Raw genomic sequence first — 22431 nt, forward strand, 5'->3', positions numbered from 1 at the left:
ATATTAGGGCCTTAAAATGTCAGGTTATTATATAAATTCCGTCGGGCGATTTTTAAACAATTTGATTCTTGTGGTTTGAATGTTCCTCACCTCAATCTCTCCAGTTGACAACGTACATCCTTCAACATGTTCAGATAAAGTGCTTCATTCCTGTGTTTTTCTATTTGATTTTCACTGAGTAGTCCTAGCTCTCTCAGGTAGTGAAAGGCTTCTAAACACAGAGCTAAACTCAGGTAGAGGACCCCCGTTTTTCTGTGGTAAATTACTGCATCCACACAGACTGGAAGACAATAAAAAAAGAGAAAGAGAGAGAATCAAATCTAAGGTTTTAGAGGTTTTGGGGAATATGTCTAATACATGGTTCTCAAACATTTTGCAGTGCACCCCTTTCTAGTTGTTTGACACATGGTCAACGTGACCCCCACGATCACGTACTCGGTTATTTATCATATTTTGAGATGCAGTAGTAACTTTATAACAACAAAATATTCAAGGAAACGTGGTAATATTAATCAAATTGCATGGAGTGTAGCTTACGGTCTCCAAATTACTCAACTTTGCTTCATAAATGTCACTGCAGTCACAGTTTTGTGAGAAAAGTTGGAAAATTACATGTTACTCTGCTATTTATAAGTTACTGCATCTAGCTAAAATTATTGAAATCTTATTCCTGTCACTTTTTTGCCATTGTAAAGTAAAGATTTGTACTGATTTTACCGTGTTAAAACATGTGTCATCAAATTTAGTATCAAAGTTTCAAATAAGCTTCACAGTCTAAATCTCACAGGAATCGACACAGACTACCGGATCAAACCGGAAGTTATAAAAGCAGAAACAATCTTTAAATACACAACAGCTTCGAGGAACTAAATGATGGGAATCAATCCAGGATTTCCAGCTTGCATTGTGGGTTCAATCAGTAGATCACAGAGAGGTATTTCACTGGCACAGAGTCTCCTAGTTGATTTCCACTGAGGTTCAGTTCTCTGTGGGTGTGATGGGTTTGATTTCAGAGCTGAAACAGCAAACCTCATCTGTCACATCACAGTCCATAGACAGAGAAATATGATCAAAAGAACAAACATTTTTTCACTGTCTTAGTCACCAAAACAATGAATAGTTTCTTTCATGCATGTAAATGTTCCACAACCTCAGACTCTCCAGCTTACAGTTTGAACTTTCCAGTGCGCCACCCGGGAATCGACTCCATGTGTGACACTTAGTTCAGATCAGACTGAAAGGTCCAGTTCTGCGAGATGCAGAACAGCCCGACTAGAACGCGATGGCTGAGTGCTTACTGACTGGGACATGGACCAGAATGTAGTAACTAAAGGATACGCAACCACGCCGCTGATGAAAAAACCAAAAGTGAAATCAGGCAGAGTCTATAATGACTATCTTAGCCATAGAGCTAACAGACTTTGTTTTCTTGAATTCCCAGTCTAATTTCATGTGCAGACATTTCCAGTTTACAATGTTGGAAGATCGCGTTCAGCAAGTCATATAAGAAAGATATTACACTGTTAGGTTTTTGCCAACTTTCACTGCAGTCCAGTTTTCTCAGGTATGAGCTAAGTTGCTCATAGATTGCCATTAATCATTAGGACACACGTGAGGCTCTGTAAGACTGTATGCCGGAACAGGATGAATGTTTGCACTCTGGATAAAGACCAAGCTCACACTCATTTGAAGAGTTTGTTTGCAGGACATTTTGTCTGGATGACATAGGACTGCATAGCCTTAACATATATTAAACTTGCTCTTTGGACAATGTGTGACTCTCTTTAATGACCCACTAGTCTAGACCTGAATGACTCAAAATGTTAAACACCTAATATAAAGGGTGATCTGAACATTCCAGAATGCTGCTATAAATGATGTCATGAGCTGTGCTTGTCTCTGCCTTACCTAAACAGTAAACTGTTACTAACGCCAGTAAGTTTGAATTTGCTCCCACCAGAACACAGTTTTCAACCCAGTGATTTCCCCACGCAGGTCCAGCTCTCTCTTGCGGCCTTGATGGGTTTGATTTCAAAGCTGAAGTCAGAGCAGAGCAACCTTCATTTGTCATATCACAGTATCTTAACCTGCATTGAGAAAGAGAGCAGAAAATAAGAGAGAAGCAAACTTCATAACAAAAAAATAAACAAAGGAAGAGAGATCATTTTTATTTCACCATATCACCAAAAAAAAAAATAAATAAAAAATAAAACACAAATAATTTGAAGACCTTTTCACAAATATGTGAACTCATGAATGTTCCTCACCTCAGTCTCTCCAGTTTACAGTGTGACTCCTTCAGTACGTCACATAAGATCTTCAGTCCTCTGTTTTGTAGTTTATTCTCACTGAGGTCCAGTTTTCTCAGGTGTGATGGGTTTGATTTCAGAGCTGAAGTCAGGATGAGACACTGTTTCTCTGTAATACTGCATCCACACAGACTGAAGACAGAAAGAGAAAAAAAAACAATGAATCAGATCTATGATGACCCAATAAAGTTAAAAGTTTGAGTCCCATGACAGTAGTTTTTCCACTTGAAAAGCACTTTATAAATTAATGCAGCCTAGAATTCAGCATCATAAAATGTACTTTTCTTGTGAATATTCTTACTGTAATTCTACAAACTGTTTTCTTCCTCTAGAGCAGCAGTTCTCAATTCCAGTCCTCGCGCACCCCAGCTCTGCATATTTTGCACGTCTCTCTTTGTTAACACACCTGATTCAGATAATCAGCTCTTTAGAAGTGAGTCTCCATGTATGAACGGGTGTTCACATTGACATGGTCCCTGTACACGGTAAGTTCATTACTTTCTACCCCTGAGCAGGGGAAATCTGCTGAAGTTTGACTCCTCACTTTGGAACATTCATTCATTGGATATGCGCTGCATGCTAACGCCTTCACACTGCGTGTGACATCATATATACTCTGTAAATAAATACAATTTAAATTCACCGCCTCGCACACTTAAAATGCACTCTGAATGTAACATATCGGGTTCACTTCGAACTAGGAATCATGACGGAATATCCTGTGATGTCCACTTCAAGTAGGGCAACTTATGTTCTAATAAAAACAAACATCTAGCTTTATAAGAGAGACATGCAAAAATGAGTAGAGTAGGGGTAAAGAGGACTGGAATTGAGAACTGCTAGTTCTAGGAGTAACTGGAAATATTTGTTGGACAACTGAAAATATTTTTTTTTACATTTGTTTAGCCAACTAAAAATAAGTCACTCATTTCCATAGAGCTCTGGGTAGAAAGTAATTCTATTTTAAATACATAATTTTTATTGTGTCTCTAATTCAGGTAAAAAGAGAAAAATAGTATTATCAACTACTGTAACATTACTATTAAAAGTACGTAACATTTTAGAAAGCATGTAAAATGCTCACGTCAGTAGTGTGTTGGAGAGTACAGTGTTTATCCTGCAGTAGAGCAGCGAGCCGCTTCATGTTTGTGTCTTCTAGTTCATGGTTACTCAGATTCAGCTCTCTCAGGAGTAACGGGTTTTTACCCACAATTCCCTGTCACATACTGACAGGTTTCATCTGCTGCAGGACCCAAAACCCGTGCAGAAGAAAAGATGAAGCAGGATTCAATTCTAGTTTGCAACTATTCAACTTAGAAAGTATAGTTTTAGTATACAACAATAATCATCCATAAAACAAACAAGCAGCTCCACCACCCATTATCCACCATCATCACCTCCTATAACAACCACCACCCCCTGATTGTCCAGGATCATTTCCTGTGAGATCCAGCTCTATCAGGGTGTGAAGGGTTTGATCTCAGAGCTGAAGACAGAGCTTTATAACCCTCTTCAGTGATGCTGCAGTCTGACAGTCTACAAAAAACATATTTTAAATAGTAATCAATTTCATTACACAGAAGAAAATTTTTTACCAAAAAATGTTAGAATGCATTTTATTTGTTTTTTCTTTGATCAGAGAAGAAAAAACATATACTTCATATCTGGCAGAAACATTAAGGCCCTTTTCACAACAAGAACAATAACTATATGCATAAAGATGAAGTTCATAATATCATTTTAAATTTAAAAAGAACCACATCACAACTATAATAATAAAGATATAGATGAACAATCTAATTTGGATAATTTTCATAGTTAACATTTGAACACATTCATTAGAAATATAAAAAAGTAATCTAAACGTAACCAAATGTAATCAGTTATATTAATAGAGTCATTTAAATAGTTACCCTAACTTCCAACATTTTAAATAAGATAACTTGTAATCTGTAACCTATTGCATTTCCAAAGTAACCAAAGTAATCCATAGTTATGCACTGTCCACTCAACCGTGTAGAGCATCCTTGTTGCACGGCTGATACAGAAGAGCATACACAGCATACAGTGATATGGAGAGACACAGAGAAGACTGCTGACAAAGGAATTGTTGAATAAAGTCACTATTTTTTTTTTTTTTTTTTCGCTTACAAATGTATTCTCGTCGCTTCATAACGTTACGGTTGAACCACTGATGGCAGATGGACTATTCTGACGATGTCTTTCATACTTTCTAGACTTTGACAGTGTAACTTACTTTTCAGTCTATGGGACAGTCACAGCCCTCCCAGTTTTCATCCAAAAATATCTTAAATTGTGTTTGAAGATGAACAAAGTTTTACGGGTTTGGAACAAGATTGGGGGTAAGAATGAATAATGACAAAATTTTCATTTTGGGGTGGAGGAACCCTTTAAGTATATCATCTGGGTATTTAAAATGCACTTATTCTTTTTGGATTTTTCTTTTTCAGAGTTAACATACAGTGGAATAGTGCACACTGTAAGTATGAGAATTGGGACACACCTATAAACTGTAAAAAAAAAAAAATAATAATAACAATAAAATAAAAAGATGGATGACGTGTCTCCACTTCCTTCCACTATAGAAAAGTGAAGCCAAAACACCCCAGTATAACTGCTTAAATATGCCATAATAAACAAAATACTCACATCAGTGTGTTGAGTTTACAGTGTTTATCCTGCAGTAGAGCAGAGATCTGATTCACTCGTGTGTCTCCTAGTTCATGTTCACTCAGATTCAGTTCTCTCAGGAGTAACGGGTTTTTACTCACAATTCCTGTCACATACTGACAGGCTTCATCTGCAGCAGGACTCAAAAACCTGCAGACAGAACCAGTACAAGGACATTACCGGCCATATAATGACTTTTTGTGAAAGTATGTGAAAAGGACCAGTAATCATTTCAAAAGTTTCTGTGTGATCAACATTTTGACAAAACCAGGTTTTATGATAAAAATTATATTTTAAATGATAAGCCTCACATTGCAGTCTTAAAACTATTTCTTTGGAAACAGAGTAACAATCCTAAGTGATTTCAAAATAAGTTTGTCTCGAATGTATGTTATTGCAGTTGAAGTCAGCTGAGCCTCCACCGCAGATGATTTCACACACAATGCACTCTTTCAGTCAGAACGCGGTCCATATCTTGTGTGACTGGGAGTGTGTGACAGAGAGAATTGGAGTGAAAAATCATGCCATTAAGGGTGACAATGCATGCACTGTATTTGAGTTAGCAACTTTTCAAAAGTTGCTAAAAGATGATGAATACAATTAAAAGAAACTAATTTTGTTGCTAGTGCTTTTTAAAAAATGTAAAAAATAAAAAATAAAAAAGTTGTGAAATCTAGCAACAAAAATTGCTAAATTGGCATCACTGAGGTGAGTGCTTTCTGTGCATCTTTAATGCCTGAGGACAACATGGCTCTCAGAGGGCTTTGTAAGATCAGGGGGAAAATAAAAGAATTGTGCCAGAACATCCATCTTGTTCCCATGTATACTATTTTGCTGCAAATTTCTATTTTTCTATTTTTTAACATTGGTGGTATAAAACAATTAAGTTGTCAAAATAAAAGCTTAATTTTATTGAAAATCAATTACTAATCCTCATGACAACTGACTACTACTACTAGTTTTAGTTATATTAGTTCTATTGCACTTTATTATATCAAGAACACTCACTTCAGTGTCTTCAGTTGACAGTTTGGATCCTGTAGTAAATCATAGAGCTGCTTCACTCCTAAATGTCCAGGATCATTTCCTGTGAGATCCAGCTCTGTCAGGTGTGAAGGGTTTGATCTCAGAGCTGAAGCCAGAGCTTTATAACCTTCTTCTGTTATACTGCAGTCTGAAAGTCTACAGAAAATAAAAACATTCATTAAATTCGCTAACGCTGTGGATCAAATTAATAACTGTACAATAGTCTGAATCATAAATTGACTAAATCACACTAGAGTTAAAGACATAATCACAATGCAAAGTGCCATTTTTTGAGCAGACTGAATGAATATATAATATTCCCTGGATTGCTGTGGTGTTAAGTGTAGCTGTTGGTAAAATGTACTCACTTTGAGTATCTTCAGCCTCACACACAGGATTCTCCTTCAGTCCTCACAGATCTCTTTTGACTCCTGAGTCCAGCACACCGGCTGTTGTTCAGGTTCAGCTCTTTCAGGATGGTTTTGGAGGAGAGAACAGTAGCTAGAACTGAACAGCTTTTCTCTGTCAGCTCACACTATTCAGCCTAAACACAAAAACAGCATTATTTATTATTCAGCACACATTCAACACACATCAGATCAACAGATCTTCACATCTGATCACACGTGACCAACAGGTTTTTTTTTTTACACTGAATAAACAGAAGATATAATATATAAAAATCATGTTCACTCACTTCATTTTCTCCACTTTGCTATGAGAGTCCATCAAAAGAGCAGATAATTTCTCGCTATCCAGATCTCCTAATTTATCTTCACTCAGATCCAGTTCTGTCAGAAGTAATGGACTTTTTACCAGAACTTTAGTGAGATACTCCACATGCTTCCTGTGCAACAGGGACTTTTCAGAAAACCTAAAGAAATGATTTTTTTTTTTAATTATGTTTGTTTTGTTATGTTATGTTAAAAAAGTATATTTATATACAATTTCATCTTAATTTTATGTATTGTGCATTTCTACAGTAGAATGTACTTGTTTTAAAATTATTAAAGCAATTATTATTTTTCCATGAAACTTTTTTTAATTAAATTCAGTGGTGTGATTGTGTTGAAATTCTTTGTATTGAGAGTCTGTAAATTCCCTCTTCCTGTCATTCCAGTTCACAGTGGACAATTTGAGCCATTTATCTAGTTTCATACAGTACATTGGACTTCATGTCTTTCAATAAGTTAAAAAAATGTGAGGTTTAATCACCTGATAGTTTTCAATTGATAATGTTCATTTCTGTAGTAAATCAATGAGCTCCCTTCACTCCTGATTGTCAGGATCATTTCCTGTGAGATCCAGCTCTATCCAGGTGTGAAGGGTTTGATCTCAGAGCTGAAGACAGAGCTTTATAACCTTCTTCAGTGATACTGCAGAGAGAGTCTACAGAAAAAGTTCAAATTAAAATGTCTTACATAATACAATTGAAACATATATAAAACTTGACACTGTGTTGAGAGAAATTATTTTTAAATTGTAAAAAAAAAAAAAACACAATTCTGTTAAAGAAGAAAAATCTTTACCCTTTCTTTAGTTTTCTAGCATTAAAAAGGGTGTTTAACACTATGACTTAAATCACTCACACTGGAGTTTCTGCAGTGTGCAGTTTTGTATTTTCAAAATCAAGTTTCTTCACTCCTAAATCCTGCAGATTATTGTTGCTCATGTCAAGTTCTTTCAGACTGGAGTTTGATCTCAGGACTGTGAGGAACTAAGCAGCTTTCCTCTGTCAGACCACACTTACGCGGCCTAAAATGATGAACATGAGTGGGACATTTACAAACACAAAGTACTTGATGCCAACATTTTAGTGGGTTCTGATAATTATTTTGTTTTGGTAATTTGATTTTCTTTAAGATGCTTTAAATATGTAATAATAAATTAATAATAATACTCACTGGAAGTGTCTTGAGTGTACAGTGTTTATCCTGCAGTAGTGCAGCGATCTGATTCACTTGTGTGTCTCTAGTTCATGTTCCTCAAATTCAGTTCTCTCAGGGTATGAGGTTTTTTTTTACCCACAATTCCAGTCACATACAGACGGAAGCTACATCACCAAGCAAGGACCCAAAAACCTGCAGAGGAGAAGTACATTGACATTACCTGCCATATTATGAATTGTTTTCAAATGCTTGTGACAGAGCCTTTAATAATTTCAAAGCTTTAAAAAAAAAAAAAAAAAAAAACTTTTTCATAGTTTAAAGGATTAGTTCACTTCCAAAATAAAAAATCCTGATAATTTACCTCTCCCCATATGTCATTCAGCAATGTGCATATCTTTCTGGCTTCAGCTGCAAAGAAATTAAGGTTTTTGAAGAAAATATTACAGGATTTTTTCTCCATAAAAGTGGGACTTTTATAGTGCATAATGGTTTGAACTTCCAAATCCGCAGCGTCTAAATGGGTAGTTTCAAAGGTATTCTATACAATCTCAGCTGAGGAATAAGGCTCTTATCTAGCAAAACAATCAATTTTTTTAAGAAAAAAACAAACTAATTTATATAATTTTTTAACCACAAATGTTATTTGACCTTTTGTGCTGTACATATGTTATTTATTTCTTACTCTCTTCTCTGTTCTCACTCTCATGCTCTTAGGTATCGCCTTTCTTGGATTCTGTTGGCTATCTGTGCTGTGAGTAATCATTAGTTAGGCCATGACAAAATGTTTCCTTCACCAATCATGCTCTCGTTCCGAGTTCAAAAGAAAAGAGGAGAGAGCGATCCAAGCGGAAGAAGTGTGTGGCGTTTTGTGTGTATTGTTTTGTGCACTTTCGTTGAATGTGTGTGTTTGTGTTCACGGCTCTTGGGTTTTTTAGCGGCTGGCTATGCCACTGTGATCTGATATGCTGTCAGCTCACGCTGGTTTGGAAGACATGGAAGAGTTGGAAAAGTTTAGTAAAATCCACGTGACCTACATACCTGCCGTGAGGGATATTTGATGTATTAGACACACTAGTTTATTTGTGTGCAATTGTTTTGTTGCTTTGATTTTGTAATTCATGTAGTTAGACACGTTTGCATTGAAGACCTTTTTCTGTTCATTTTCTTAACAGTTTAGGGGTTTATTGGGATTTATTGGGTTTATTTCTTTTATTTGTTTTAAGAATTTAAAGGCCACTTTAACTTCCCTTCTTTTCCCTTTGTCTGTTTGTTTACCTATTCCTTAGGGCAATAAATCTTTTCTGTATTCAGTTTCGCATCAGTGTGTTTCCTTCCACTCATTTCCTGTCTTATTTCTATATACAATTTAATGTTACCTCTTTAATCCAAGTAAAACATTTCATTTGATGACGTAACATTACCTATGTGTCAGAATTGGGATAGAATCACAGAATCCAAGAAGGGTTTGTACCTAAGACATAGAGTGAGACAGAGAAGACACTTATCTGCCTAGCTCAACCTCATGCAGTACATAATCACTCACAACATGAAATGCGCAAGCGTGCAAAGAAAATATATGTTCTTTTACAAAATAGGTAATAACAATATAGAGATTTTGAAGATGATTTCGAAGTACACAAACAAGAACTAACCACATGTGACTTTTCCAACGTGATACGCCTGTATGACCGATGTGCATGTGCATCGTCAGAGATGGTGTAGATGAGCAGTTGTGGTTAAAAAGTATATAAATAGTTATTTTTTTAAGAAATGACGATCGTTTTGCTAGTAAGTCGCTTAATCCTTGGATGGATCACTTAGAGCCCTTTGAAACTGCACTGAAACTGCATTTTGAAAGGTCAAACCATTGGGAACCATTTAAGTTCCCATTAAATGAGAAAAACCTGGAATGTTTTCCTCCAAAAAATTTAATTTCTTGCGACTGAATAAAGAAAGACATGCCTATCTTGGATGACATGGGGGTGATATATTATCGACCATTTTTATTTTGGAAGTGATCTAATACTTTAATACTCTTCAGCAAAGTCAAATTATGGACTTCATTATTTTAATATCACTCACCTCAGTGTCTTCAGTTTTACAGTTTGGATCCGTAGTAAATCATATAGCTCTGCTTCACTCCTGATGGTCCGGGATCATTTCCTCTGAGATCCAGCTCTGTCAGTTGGTGAAGGGTGGATCTCAGAGCGGAAGCCAGAGCTTTATAACCATCTTCATAACTGCCATCCTGAAATGTTGCAGAAAAAGATGTGTCTAACAATACTAATAATAATGATAATAATAATAAAATATACTTTTATATAATAATATTATTAAAATGCTCTGTTTTATTATTATAAAAATATTATAAATATGTTAAAATACATATTTGCTTTTTGTAAAAGTCAAGATTAGAACTTTTTTTGCACCTCTTTCGGGTTAGTGAACAAAAAAACAACTAATTCATAGTGCTGACCTAAGCAGCATCTTACCTTTCTATTTGGTCTACTAGAGTCATTTTAAATATGAACCAAATAAAATGGTTTTTGGATTAGAATATTTAAATTTAATTTACATACCCAAGTTTTTCCAGTGTGCATTTTATATTTTCTAGTCCATTCTGGAGTTTCTTCACTCCTGAATCCTGTAGATTATTGTTGCTCATGTCAAGTTCTTTCAGACTGGGGTTTGATCTTAGGACTGTAGCGAGAGCTGAACAGCTTTCCTCTGTTAGACCACAATCACGTAGCCTAAAATGATGAACATGAGAGGGTACAAACACAAAATACTTGATGCCAACATTCAGTGATCAATGAGAAGTATTAATTATAATGATATCTTGAAGATACTTTAAGTAATACCATAATAAATGTAAAAATATACTCACATCAGTGTGTTGAGTTTACAGTGTTTATCCTGCAGTAGAGCAGTGCAGTTCACTCGTGTGTCTCCTAGTTCCACGTTCCTCAGATTCCAGTTCTCTCAGGGTAACAGGTTTTTACCCACAATTCCTGTCACATATGACGAAGCTTCATCTACTGACAGAGGCCCAAAACCTGGAAAGAGAATTTAAATATAAGCTTTAATATACTTTAAGAAACAGTATTAATTAAATATTTTACAAATTGCCTATATATCAGATACTTTGCATCATTTGCGACATGTCTCACCTTAGTGTCTGCAGTTGACAGTTTTGGATCATGCTTAGTAAAAATCACTGAGCTCCTTCACTCCTGATTGTCCAGGATCATTTCCTGTGAGATCCAGCTCTATCAGGTGTGAAGGATTTAATCTCAGAGCTGAAGCCAGTGCTTTATAACCTTCTTCTGTTACGTACACTCAGAGGGAGTCTAGAACATGTATTAAAAATGTAACATTCAGCAATAAACGATTATAAAATAAATCAATTAAATAAAAAATAAATATATATTTTCAAACAGAAACTCATAACTGGAATAGAGGCTGTATGTTCACTTTTCACGAGCACTGTTGCTATAGAGGATGAAACTTGCACGTACCAAAGGCCACACAATTACAGCACAAGAATAAAACATCTGTTACCATCTCTGAAAACAGGCAGTGCAGTTTATCATTTAAATGAGCATGTGAGTATTGTTCATACATGGCACACAAAATCAAATTTAATAAGAAACACAAACCTTTTAACATTTGGAAAAAAAATTATAAATAAATAACAGCAGGTTAGTTGTGCTAGTTTATAGGGCTGCACAATTTGATCCAAACTGTTTCCTATATCAATGTGATAATCATAATTATGATTATTATTATGCTAGAAAATAACAATAAACTAAATGAGAAATATTAATATTGTAATAATATTTCATTATAATCTATCCTAAAGCAGTGTATCAGTAATATGAATATAAGGCTATTTAATTATTAGCAGCATTAGATTTATCAGAAAACTGCAGGGTGACCTGTCACATGCAGGGGTTCTATAACTATAAATAATGACAGTGTAAGGTTTGTTATAAAATTTAATTAGTAAGATTAAAAAATAAAATAAAAAATAAATCAAATCTAACAGTAACTTATTTTTGTCCTAAGGAAATACTGTGCATCCCCAGAGGAGGATTCTTTTAGAAAGAAGATATATTTTTTCATATTTATACCCAAAACATGTAAGTTAGGAGCATTAGTGAGTAAATATGTGTAATTTAATGTCTGTTTTATTCATACTGGAATCTGTAGAGGGAACCTTTATGCAAAATAACTCCACAAGTGAGACTCACTCAAGTACTCTTACTTATGATGTTGCAGGAAAACATAAAACTGACAAAGGCATTTCAGCCTTCCTCAGCTGCAGCTGAATTAAAACACACAGATGGAGACTTTTAACTGATTCAGTTTTAACAAGAAAAAAGAACATACAATTGTGACACAATATATGGTTTATCCATGTTCATCATCCATCTTGCAGGTTATTTATAAGAATCAAGCATATATTTAATGCAATGCTAATCAACATAGGCCTTTATCACTGTATAGAATCACTACGAAACAATATGTATTCTACCTCATTCTCTGATATGAAAACACCTCAAAACACAAAAAAATTGAAAACTTACTTTGGGTGAAATCCAGTGGTTAAATGATCTGTGTTGGATAACAGGTTGTAAACAGGCTCATTCACATTGCAAAAATTGTATCGCACATTTACATGCTACTGTAGTAAATTTATTCACCACACAGACTGATTTGTTCTTAGCATGTGCAGCTTTTCTTATATCACACTGTGCAGCCCGAAGCTGGAACATAAGGCAAACAAAAGTCCTAGAGACCTTCAATATGTTACACATCAACTCACCTGAGTTTTTCCAGTTTACAGTTCTCTTTCAGTCCACCCAGAGAGAGTAGCTTCACTCCTGAATCTTGCAGATTATTATTGCTCAGATCAAGTTCCTTTAGACTGCTGGAGTCTGAACGGAGAACTGAAGCCAGAGCTGAACAGATTTTCCCTGTTAGATCACACACTTACTGAGCCTAAAAATAAACAGCTTGTCAATGTGTATAGATTCTAAAATGTAGAAAATGTACAATACATGCTCCTGAAGGGCCCCCAAAAAAAGTCGTTCAGTCTGTACCACAATTAACACATACTAATATGACCTATGTTACCAACTGGTATTAATGTGCATTTCAAATAAATCTTTAGTGACCATATGTGTTCAGATTTTTGTTGAGACACTCCCTCATTATCTATCTTCAGAAACAGGGTTGGTAAACACTACCCTACATGTCTTTCACAGGAGCATTAGTTATTAGACTTTACATGAACTTAATTGACAGTATTTCAATACATTATATTAACACATCTTGTAAAGAATATGTAAAACAAATTACACTTGTTGCCTGTGGTCTTATAATGTACCTCAATATCTCTAATTTACAATTTGTACTTTTCAGTCCAATGCAGCTTCTTTACCCTGAGTCCTTCCGCAGGTTATTACGGTTCTATGCTGAGCTCTTCTTTCTAGATTGGAGCTCATTATCAAGAACTGGAGCCAGAGCTGAACAGCTTCTGTCTGTTAAGTCACATTCATTTAACTCCGTACAACAGAAAAGACCAACAAACTAGACAATATATTGTTTACAGTAAATAAAAATAAAAATGGTGTGTTTCTAGACAATATATTGATATATCAAAAAATATCCTTTGGAAAAAGCAGATAAATGGCATGCTGGAAATAGTATAAAAAGGTATATTGAAATCAGTGTTTTTTTATATTTTTTTATTCAAAGCAGCAAATGTGCAAAAGCCCAATTAAATGTTATGGCTTACTCTCTTGCAAAAATTAATTACAAATTATGGCATGGTAGCTTATGTTGTTAATTTAACAGTGCAAGGTAAAGTGTGGTATATTGTGTCCACACCTGTTGAGAAGAAAAGTTGCCAGTTCTACATCACTCTTCAATCCCTTCTGTGCTTTTAATGTTTGCCACCGTGTAAATTCTGCTCCAATATTTATTGTGGTCTTCTGTCCTTTATAACTAAATCACACCAAAAAAGAAAGAAAGAAAGAAAGAAAGAATGAATGAAAGAACACATGGAATCTAACAGGTTCACAGCTGTCTTCATCATTTGGGTCAAACCATCAACCAATCAAACCAGTATTTTATTCCTACCCAGCATTCATCAGTAAAGAAAAAGGGTTGATGTGAAATGTAGTTGTGAAATATTGTCAAAGATTTATTTTTTAACAGTCTGTGTGATCAACAACAAGAGACACGTGAAATACCTTTTGGTAGGTGATGATGGTGTTTCCTCACTGATGTTTGGTGGCTGAAAATCTTTTGAACAGTCACTCTTCACAGACACAGAGCTGAACACATGAGAGTCTGATCTTACACTAATGACACAAAGAACAGCGAGAAAAAAACACTTTATTAGGTTCTTCGATCTCATATGAATACGTTCAGACTGAGGTCATTAAAGGTTCATGAAGCTCTCTATTTTAGCACCAGTGAGTTGTCACAAAGAAAAATATGAAAAATATGAAATAAGTTGGTATATGGTAAGCTGCAAATGGAGGCAGGCAGAAACATTACAATCATTAAAGAGGAAGAATGAAAGCCATGCCACACTTTCAGAGTTGTGTTTATTTTGTAATTTTTATCACAGTTAACAAAATTCATAATTCAAACACATATAAAAAACCTTTTGGTAGGTGATGTTGGAGTTTTCTCACTGAAGTTGGGTATATCCGTTTTTGAATGGTCACTCTTCACAGACACAGAGCTGAACACATGTGAGCCTAATCTTACACTAATGACACAGAACAGAGAGAGAAAGAAAACACTTTATTACAGGAGCTGCTTCAGTCTCATTTTAAGAGATTTAGTGCAATTTAATCCACTATGGCTGTGCATTTGTCCTTCTCATGTATGAATGTTCAGTTGCCTGATGTATGTTCCATGGTGAATTTATGTCCCCCAGTGGCTACCTGTGTAATTGTATTGTGGAAAAGCTCAGATGCTCTAGATTTCATTTATTCTATGATTTATTGTTTTTATTAAGTTTACATACATGCTTGTACACCACAGTGGAGCTAATGTAACACTATAATGTAAAACACATGAAATACCTTTGTTAGGTGATGATGGTGTTTTTCTCACTTAAAAGTTTTGTGGTGGAGGGGATTAAGTGACCCGTCACTCTTAAGAGACACAGAGGCTGAACACGCTGTGAGCCCAGATGTCTTACTGATGGCTTCTGAGCAGAGAGAAAAAATGAATCTCAATATGAAAAATTTTAGCACCACACTTAGAACTTTAACAGAAGCTATATTCTGCAATCTGAGACTTCATCATAAACTGAGGCAGATGGGCGCGGCAATGAAATCATGGTTAAACTAACCTTTTCCTTTACACACAATAGGATGAAGCTGGTTCCTCACCCCTACACACCACACTTTCCTGTAAAAGCACCTGTGATTCTAAAACTTTACGACAATGAATCCATATGTGCATTGAATTAGTACCAACAAAAATACCATAAATAAGTTAAAGCAACTAGTTATATCAGCAAAACTGACTTGAACTCCATGCAGTGAATGAACGGCTGAAAATGTTTACAGGCTAAGGATAGTTTTTTCTTTTTTTTCGATTTCAACACTTTAAATTTTAAACGTATATTGTCTAGTTTTTCCTAGTATTTTTTATGTTAATATTTAGTCATTTGTAGTGTCTGTAGTGTGCAGGGGCACATTCATTATAATTATGAAGTACGTTAACTGTGACACATCTATAAAGCTCTGTTTGTCATACATAAATTTTATTTCTTCTTCTTTCATTTTTTAAACCATAAGTACATACAATACTTTTTGGGCAATTTGCAACAGTATTTCCAAATGTAAAATACATCATGTACTAAACACTCTTTGTTGACAAGGTTTTGTTCTTCACAGAAAGTAGAGTTTGAAATAATTAAATGAAGACAAAGAAACAGTCTTACCTCTCTTCCCTCTGGGGAGACTCCATCTTAGATGGACAGTCCTTTCCTCACTCTTCTGACATACTGCAGTAAAAATGCCAGTGCATACAGTAAAGCATTGATTTGTGAAGACAATCAGCCATTCAGTATGATCTGGGGATGACCAATGTGTTACTATGAATGACATGGCAGGAGAAGATACTTTCTATGCCACATAACCACAAAACAACATCATAAAAAAATAAATCTTTCAGAAATACATTCATCTCCAAAATGTAAAGTATTTTCTGGCAGCTTTGTCTGTTCAGAGTAACAACCTCTGAAATAAGAACAAAAATTCTGTGTTTGTCTGTAACATGTTCTGTCTCGTTTTTACAAACCATTAGAAAAATATTTTATGAATTTACCTTGATTAATTTTCTTCACTCCATTAAGTCTCTCTGCTTTTTTATTACAAAATCCTTAATTACGTAATTCTCGAGAATTTCTAGAAAACGGAATCATTCACTCATGTATACTGAGTTTGATAGAAAGACTGCCTGACAAAATATAACAAGATCCCACCAAGAGTCAAACCATTGAAAGTAAGCATATTGCACAATATAAACAAAAAGTAAATTAAAATTATTTCTTTAGCATTGAGTCTTATGTGTTTGTAGGTAATACGAACAAACATTTTAAACATTTATAGCACACAAAACATTTAAACATTTATACAAAAAAACATTTATAATGCACAGATTATATTGAATAATGTCTTTGACACTCTTGCACCAACAACGATTCCCTTGTCTCTTTAAACCCCTCAGAGTTTGGATGCACTGCCCTATATTCAAAATGTCAAACTATACTTTTACTATCTTTATGGGTGTCACTGTTCCTTCCGGACAACCTCCACAAATACCAGAATATCTTTATGGGTGTCACTGTATTTCTGAAACATGTTTTTTCAACAATTTGCCTGATAATCTCTTGTCGCGTGATATGCGGCCAACCAATGTTAACTTGACCATAGGACAAACTCATACCAAAAAACACCTATTTACCCAGCTTGTATACAGCAAGTGGCTCCTTACACATTTGTACCGTGTTTACGTGATGATTGTCCAGTGTCCGACGACTTGACACTTGGTGATATATTTACAGTACCGTGTGTTATTCTTCGCGAGACAGGAATAAAACATATCTACAAAATATCTGCAATATTGTAAGTTCAAATTTATTTAAAAAACCCAAATAACTAGTTAAAGTTAAAACTTACTTGCCATGTAACAATCTTGTTTAAAAAAGATAGAGGAATCCAGACTTCTGTGAAGCACTTATAATTTCTGATCGCTCTTGAGAAAAGCCTAGCTCTAGTATAAACAGGGTTGACCGGGCGGGTCATTAGGGGAAAAAAGGGAGTAATAAAGTGTCCATTTGGGACATGGAAACAGCGCTGTCTAGAAACAATAGATCAGTTGATTACAGTAACTTTTTTTTCTTATTCTCAGTGATGAGTTGTTTAGCCTGTTTGTTTTGAACACTTTCAGTTCATTTCCACAAACCATTTGTTTTCGGCATCCTGGTGCACTGTATCTCTTTATACTTTTGAATACATTTGTACATTTTAATTCTTCTTTTTGTTATTTTTTTTCCTACTTTGTATTTTTTATTTGAATTATTTTTATGCTATTTTATTTTATGAACTTTTACGAAAAGCGAATGTGTGTATGAAATGTACCATATAAATAAACTTGCTTTGCCTATAGAATTTTTGTAAATCAGAAAAAAATGGGATTTAATCCTCAACGCATTTGAAAAAGACTTTGACAAAACAGCAACTTAATTATTTAGCTAATAAATTACATTATACATTGTAGATAAAAGTAAACAATGTCTATAGCAATGAATCTTGTTTTATTTTATATTTAAGATGGCACCGCTTGTTCTTTCACCACAATGCATATACATACATTTTAACATTTAATGTAAAAAGTTTTAGTCTTTTAGTGTGTAAAAAATAAAAATTAAAAAATTAAAACCAATTAGATTTAACAATTTTTCAGTTCATTTGCTTTCTGTACTGTCTTTTCATGCAGTAAGAGTCTGCGTTTACAGAAAGCACAGGGCAGGAGACCAAAGACTTCAAAATAAAAGCACAAGTCTGAACAAAAATCAAGACATAACAAAACCAAAAGATCCCCAAAACCTTCCCAGCACCTCAACACACTGATTAAAAGTCTGTTAAAAAATTCACCAACCTTAACCTTAATCGGTTACTGACAGAGATAGACAAATTAAAACTGTTCCTTTTATTAGGTGTTTCCGATGAAGTGAAGTCAGTATCATTGACTGAGAGAGATTCTGTCTCTCTACACACTGGAGTTAAAGGACAGAGAAAAAGAAAAAAAAAAAACAATCATCACAAACATCAGAACTAGAGACTCTGGACTTTCTGAAGTAACAGCAGCAGAACAGAGAAGCCACTCAACATATTCAATATCACAGTCTATTCTGAGTAGATAATTACTTGACCTGTTTCATATATGTGCATCTTTTAATATAAAAATTACAGTCATAATTGAGAATTGTTAAATCGACAGATTATACAGTACAGATTCATCTATTTATATAATTACTATAACATTTGACCATTTAATAAAATTATAAATAATGAGAGGATCTCATATTTTTTGTCATTAATTACAGTCTTCAAAATCATCAGTCTAAAATATGTATATGAACAAAATGAATATATGTATTTGTGACTTTAGTATAGTGACTATTAATTTAGTATAAACAACTTCACACTGTTGAGCTCAGTTTGACTAGCAACACTCAGTCCTGAGAGGAGAATCATTTGAGGCAGAATATTTCCCTTGTAATTGTCATGAACATGTTTAATGAACATAGAGAGATTACAGTTAAGCATCATGAACACACACAAAAACAATTAGAAACTTCAACAAAGTGAAAGCAAAAACCACAACTTCACAATAAAGCAATCACAATATTACTTAAAGCTCAAACAGGATCTCATGCTTCAGCTTTGACCAAACACCACACTTAAAATATTAAAGTGCAAGGAATTATGGGTATTCCACTCAGCACACTAAATAATAGATACAACAATGTGAAGTTAAAAATTCTTAGCCTTTAGTCTCCAGAAAAATTCACTAAATGCTCAATCGCATGCAGGTCTTGTACCAAATGTTTAAGGTCAATGCTGCATCTGTGCATAAAACTTAGTAAAAAGTATTTATTTACATATTAATGCATTCCATATCAATACATATTAAATTTTAAAGCATTAGTATCCAGTTATGAATTACCTTGGCACACCAGGTGAAATTTCCCCTTTACACTATAAATACAACAAGGAGGATTATTAAATATATGAACATTAAGTATTACTGCACTATCAACACACTGCACTTAGTACTGCTGCAAAAGTGATGTAGAGCAGGAAGAAACAAGAAGGGAGAGTCTCGAAGCAGTTTGAACAGAGACACATTTGAAATGCATGCTAATACTAGGTGGAAATGGCCTGTTTGTCCACATAAACCTGATCGCATTGAAATGAAACTGTCCACACTGTTGAGTGGAAGGGGTGTTTTAAGTGTTACAATCCTACAGTCCACTACATGATTGATGAAGACTTTATACTAAAAAGCCAGACTCCTGCTTACTGTACCCATCTGTTCTCAGACGAACCTGTATATATAAAAAAGACCATTTGTATTAACACTAAACCAACAGCTGTAATTCAATATCACATAGTTTCATTAAAGCAAATTTGTCTCATTTGAAGGTCTAATCCTTCTCCAACCTGTATGTGTCCGTAATCATTTTAAAAAATAAATAAAAAAGCTTGTAAAATAGCCTGTACATTAAAGCAGGCTAATTTAAAGAATTAGTTCACTTCCAGAATAAAAGTGTCCTGTTCATTAAACACCCCCATGTCACCCAAGACATCCATGTCTTTCATTCTTCAATCAAAAAGAAATGAAGGTTTTTGAGGAAAATATTCCAAGATTTTTCTCCATATAATGGACTTCAATGGAGCTTCAAAGGGCTCTACATAATTCCAGTCATTTTCTAATATATATATATATATATATATATATATATATATATATATGTGTGTGTAGTGTGTGTGTGTGTATATATATATATATATATATATATATATATATATATATATATATATATATATATACACACACACACACACAAAAAAACGTTTACATTCTTTAATTTATTTCCAAACCATCTACAACATTGACAGTCTTAACCCAAACCCAAATGATATTTTAAAGTTTAAAAAGCTTGATGTTGAACGCCATACACCGCCATTATACCCCTTAGGCACTGTTTGGGGTCTTAAATCCACCACAATGCAGACCACAAAATACACGAAAAAGAAGTGGCAACAACTCCACAACACTACAACAAAGAACAACTACTACCCCCGCCACACCCACCAAAAATCACCCATAGACATCAATGAGAGACTATAAAATATAGATTTTTTTGTTACATCATTTGTCAAAAAAATGCAGTTACAATGCAGACAACACACAAAAACTGAAGGGGTGACACCACAGCACATCCATGGAGGAAAAACACACAAGACCCCAAACCCATAAAAACCCACTCAGAAGAAATGACAAATTGACAAGACATGAGTGGCTCTCTCTTACATAGTTTGTCAAATAAAAATCAGCTACAATGAAGAACACACAGAAATGATGGAGACACCACGGCACATCCATGATGAAGAATAAATGCAAACACACACACATACACACATATCCACACTAATACACACATATAACACCACATGCAGGTTTGACTGTAATTATGTGTCATAACTGTAAAAACTATGTTTCAGTACCAAAATAAAAACGTCATTTTATATTATTACAGTAATGATTTTATAATCTCTTAACATAAATCTAAATAAAAAACTTGGAAAATGAGCCATTGCGCAATGCTCTAGAGCCATCTGATGGCTGTATTTTTTTTTTTTTTTTTTTTTTTTTAAGTGTTTATTTTCAAATAGATGGAAACAATTTGTCATTAAATTATGGCACATTGGCCATGTTATGTCTCTCATTCATAGGAATGTGGGTCTTTCCCAGTTTTTCCTCATTAATGTACACACAGCACCCCATATTGACAGAAAAACACAGAATTGTTGACATTTTTTTCAGATTTATTAAAAATGAAAAACTGAAATATCACATGGTCCTAAGTATTCAGACCCTTTACTCAGTATTTAGTAGAAGCACCCTTTTGATCTAATACAGCCATGAGTCTTTTTGGGAAAGATGCAACAAGTTTTTCACACCTGGATTTGGGGATCCTCTGCCATTCCTCCATGCAGATCCCTCTCCAGTTCTGTCAGATTGGATGGTAAACGTTGGTGGACAGCCATTTTCAGGTCTCTCCAGAGATGCTCCAATTGGGTTTAAGTCAGGGCTCTGGCTGGGCCATTCAAGAACAGTCACGGAGTTGTTGTGAAAGCCACTCCTTATTGTATTTTAGCTGTGTGCTTAGGGTCATTGTCTTGTGAGGAAGGTGAACCTTCTGCCCAGTCTGAGTTCCTGAGCACTCTGGAGAAGGTTTTCAGTCCAGGATATCCCTGTACTTGGCAAAGAGATTCATCTTTTCCCTCGATTGCAACCAGTCATTACTGTCCCTGCAGCTGAAAAACACCCCCACAGCATGACGCTGCCACCACCATGCTTCACTGTTGGGACTGTATTGGACAGGTGAGGAGCAGTGCCTGGTTTTCTGCACACATACCGCTTAGAATTAAGGCCAAAAAGTTATATCTTGGTCTCATCAGACCAGAGAATCACCTTCAGGTGTTTTTTAGCAAACTCCATGCAGGCTTTCATGTGTCTTGCACTGAGGAGAGGCTTCCGTCGGGCCAGTCTACCATAAAGCCCCGACTGGTGGAGGGCTGCAGTGATGGTTGACTTTCTACAAATTTCTCCCATCTCCAGACTGCATCTCTGGAGCTCAGCCACAGTGATCTTTGGGTTCTTCTTTACCTCTCTCACCAAGGCTCTTTTCCGCCAATAGCTCAGTTTGGCCGGACGGCCAGCTCTAGGAAGGGTTCTGGTCATCCCAAACGTCTTCTATTTAAGGATTACAGAGGCCACTGTGCTCTTAGGAACCTTAAGTGCAGCAGAAATGTTTTTGTAACCTTGGCCAGACCTGTGCCTTGCCACAATTCTGTCTCTGAGCTCTTCAGGCAGTTCCTTTGACCTCATGATTCTCATTTGCTCTGACATGCACTGTGAGCTGTAAGGTCTTATATAGACAGGTGTGTGGCTTTCCTAATCAAGTCCAATCAGTATAATCAAATACAGCTGGACTCAAATGAAGGTTTAGAACCATCTCAAGGATGATTAGAAGAAATGGACAGCACCTGAGTTAAATATATGAGTGTGGCACAACAAAGGGTCTGAATACTTAGGACCATGTGATATTTCAGTTTTTTTTTAATAAATGTGCAAAAATGTCAAGAATTCTGTGTTTTTCTGTCAATATGGGGTGCTGTATGTAC

At 35.1% G+C, this 22431-nt stretch overlaps 1 protein-coding gene and 2 long non-coding RNA genes across 3 annotated transcripts in view; all 3 read right to left on the reverse strand.

Moving 5' to 3' along the window:
- Positions 1-2016: 2016 nt before the first annotated feature.
- Positions 2017-5032, reverse strand: LOC122141284. The gene is made up of 3 exons (XR_006157663.1): positions 4980-5032; positions 2268-2441; positions 2017-2087 (listed from the first exon to the last, which is right to left on the reverse strand). It is a non-coding gene; the product is annotated as an uncharacterized LOC122141284 (long non-coding RNA).
- Positions 5033-13731: 8699 nt separating this feature from the next.
- On the reverse strand, positions 13732-14704 carry LOC122141283. Its single transcript, XR_006157662.1, has 3 exons — positions 14595-14704; positions 14176-14286; positions 13732-13927 (listed from the first exon to the last, which is right to left on the reverse strand). It is a non-coding gene; the product is annotated as an uncharacterized LOC122141283 (long non-coding RNA).
- Positions 14705-15026: 322 nt separating this feature from the next.
- LOC109064874 (protein NLRC5-like) overlaps positions 15027-22431 on the reverse strand; it is a 203928-nt gene continuing 196523 nt past the window's right edge. Inside the window, exon 19 of the mRNA XM_042748361.1 lies at positions 15027-15149. Coding sequence (XP_042604295.1) covers positions 15027-15149 — 123 coding nt within the window. The remainder of the gene's footprint in view (positions 15150-22431) is intronic.

Source organism: Cyprinus carpio, chromosome B21 (genome assembly GCF_018340385.1).
Source record: "Cyprinus carpio isolate SPL01 chromosome B21, ASM1834038v1, whole genome shotgun sequence".
NCBI lineage: Eukaryota > Metazoa > Chordata > Actinopteri > Cypriniformes > Cyprinidae > Cyprinus > Cyprinus carpio.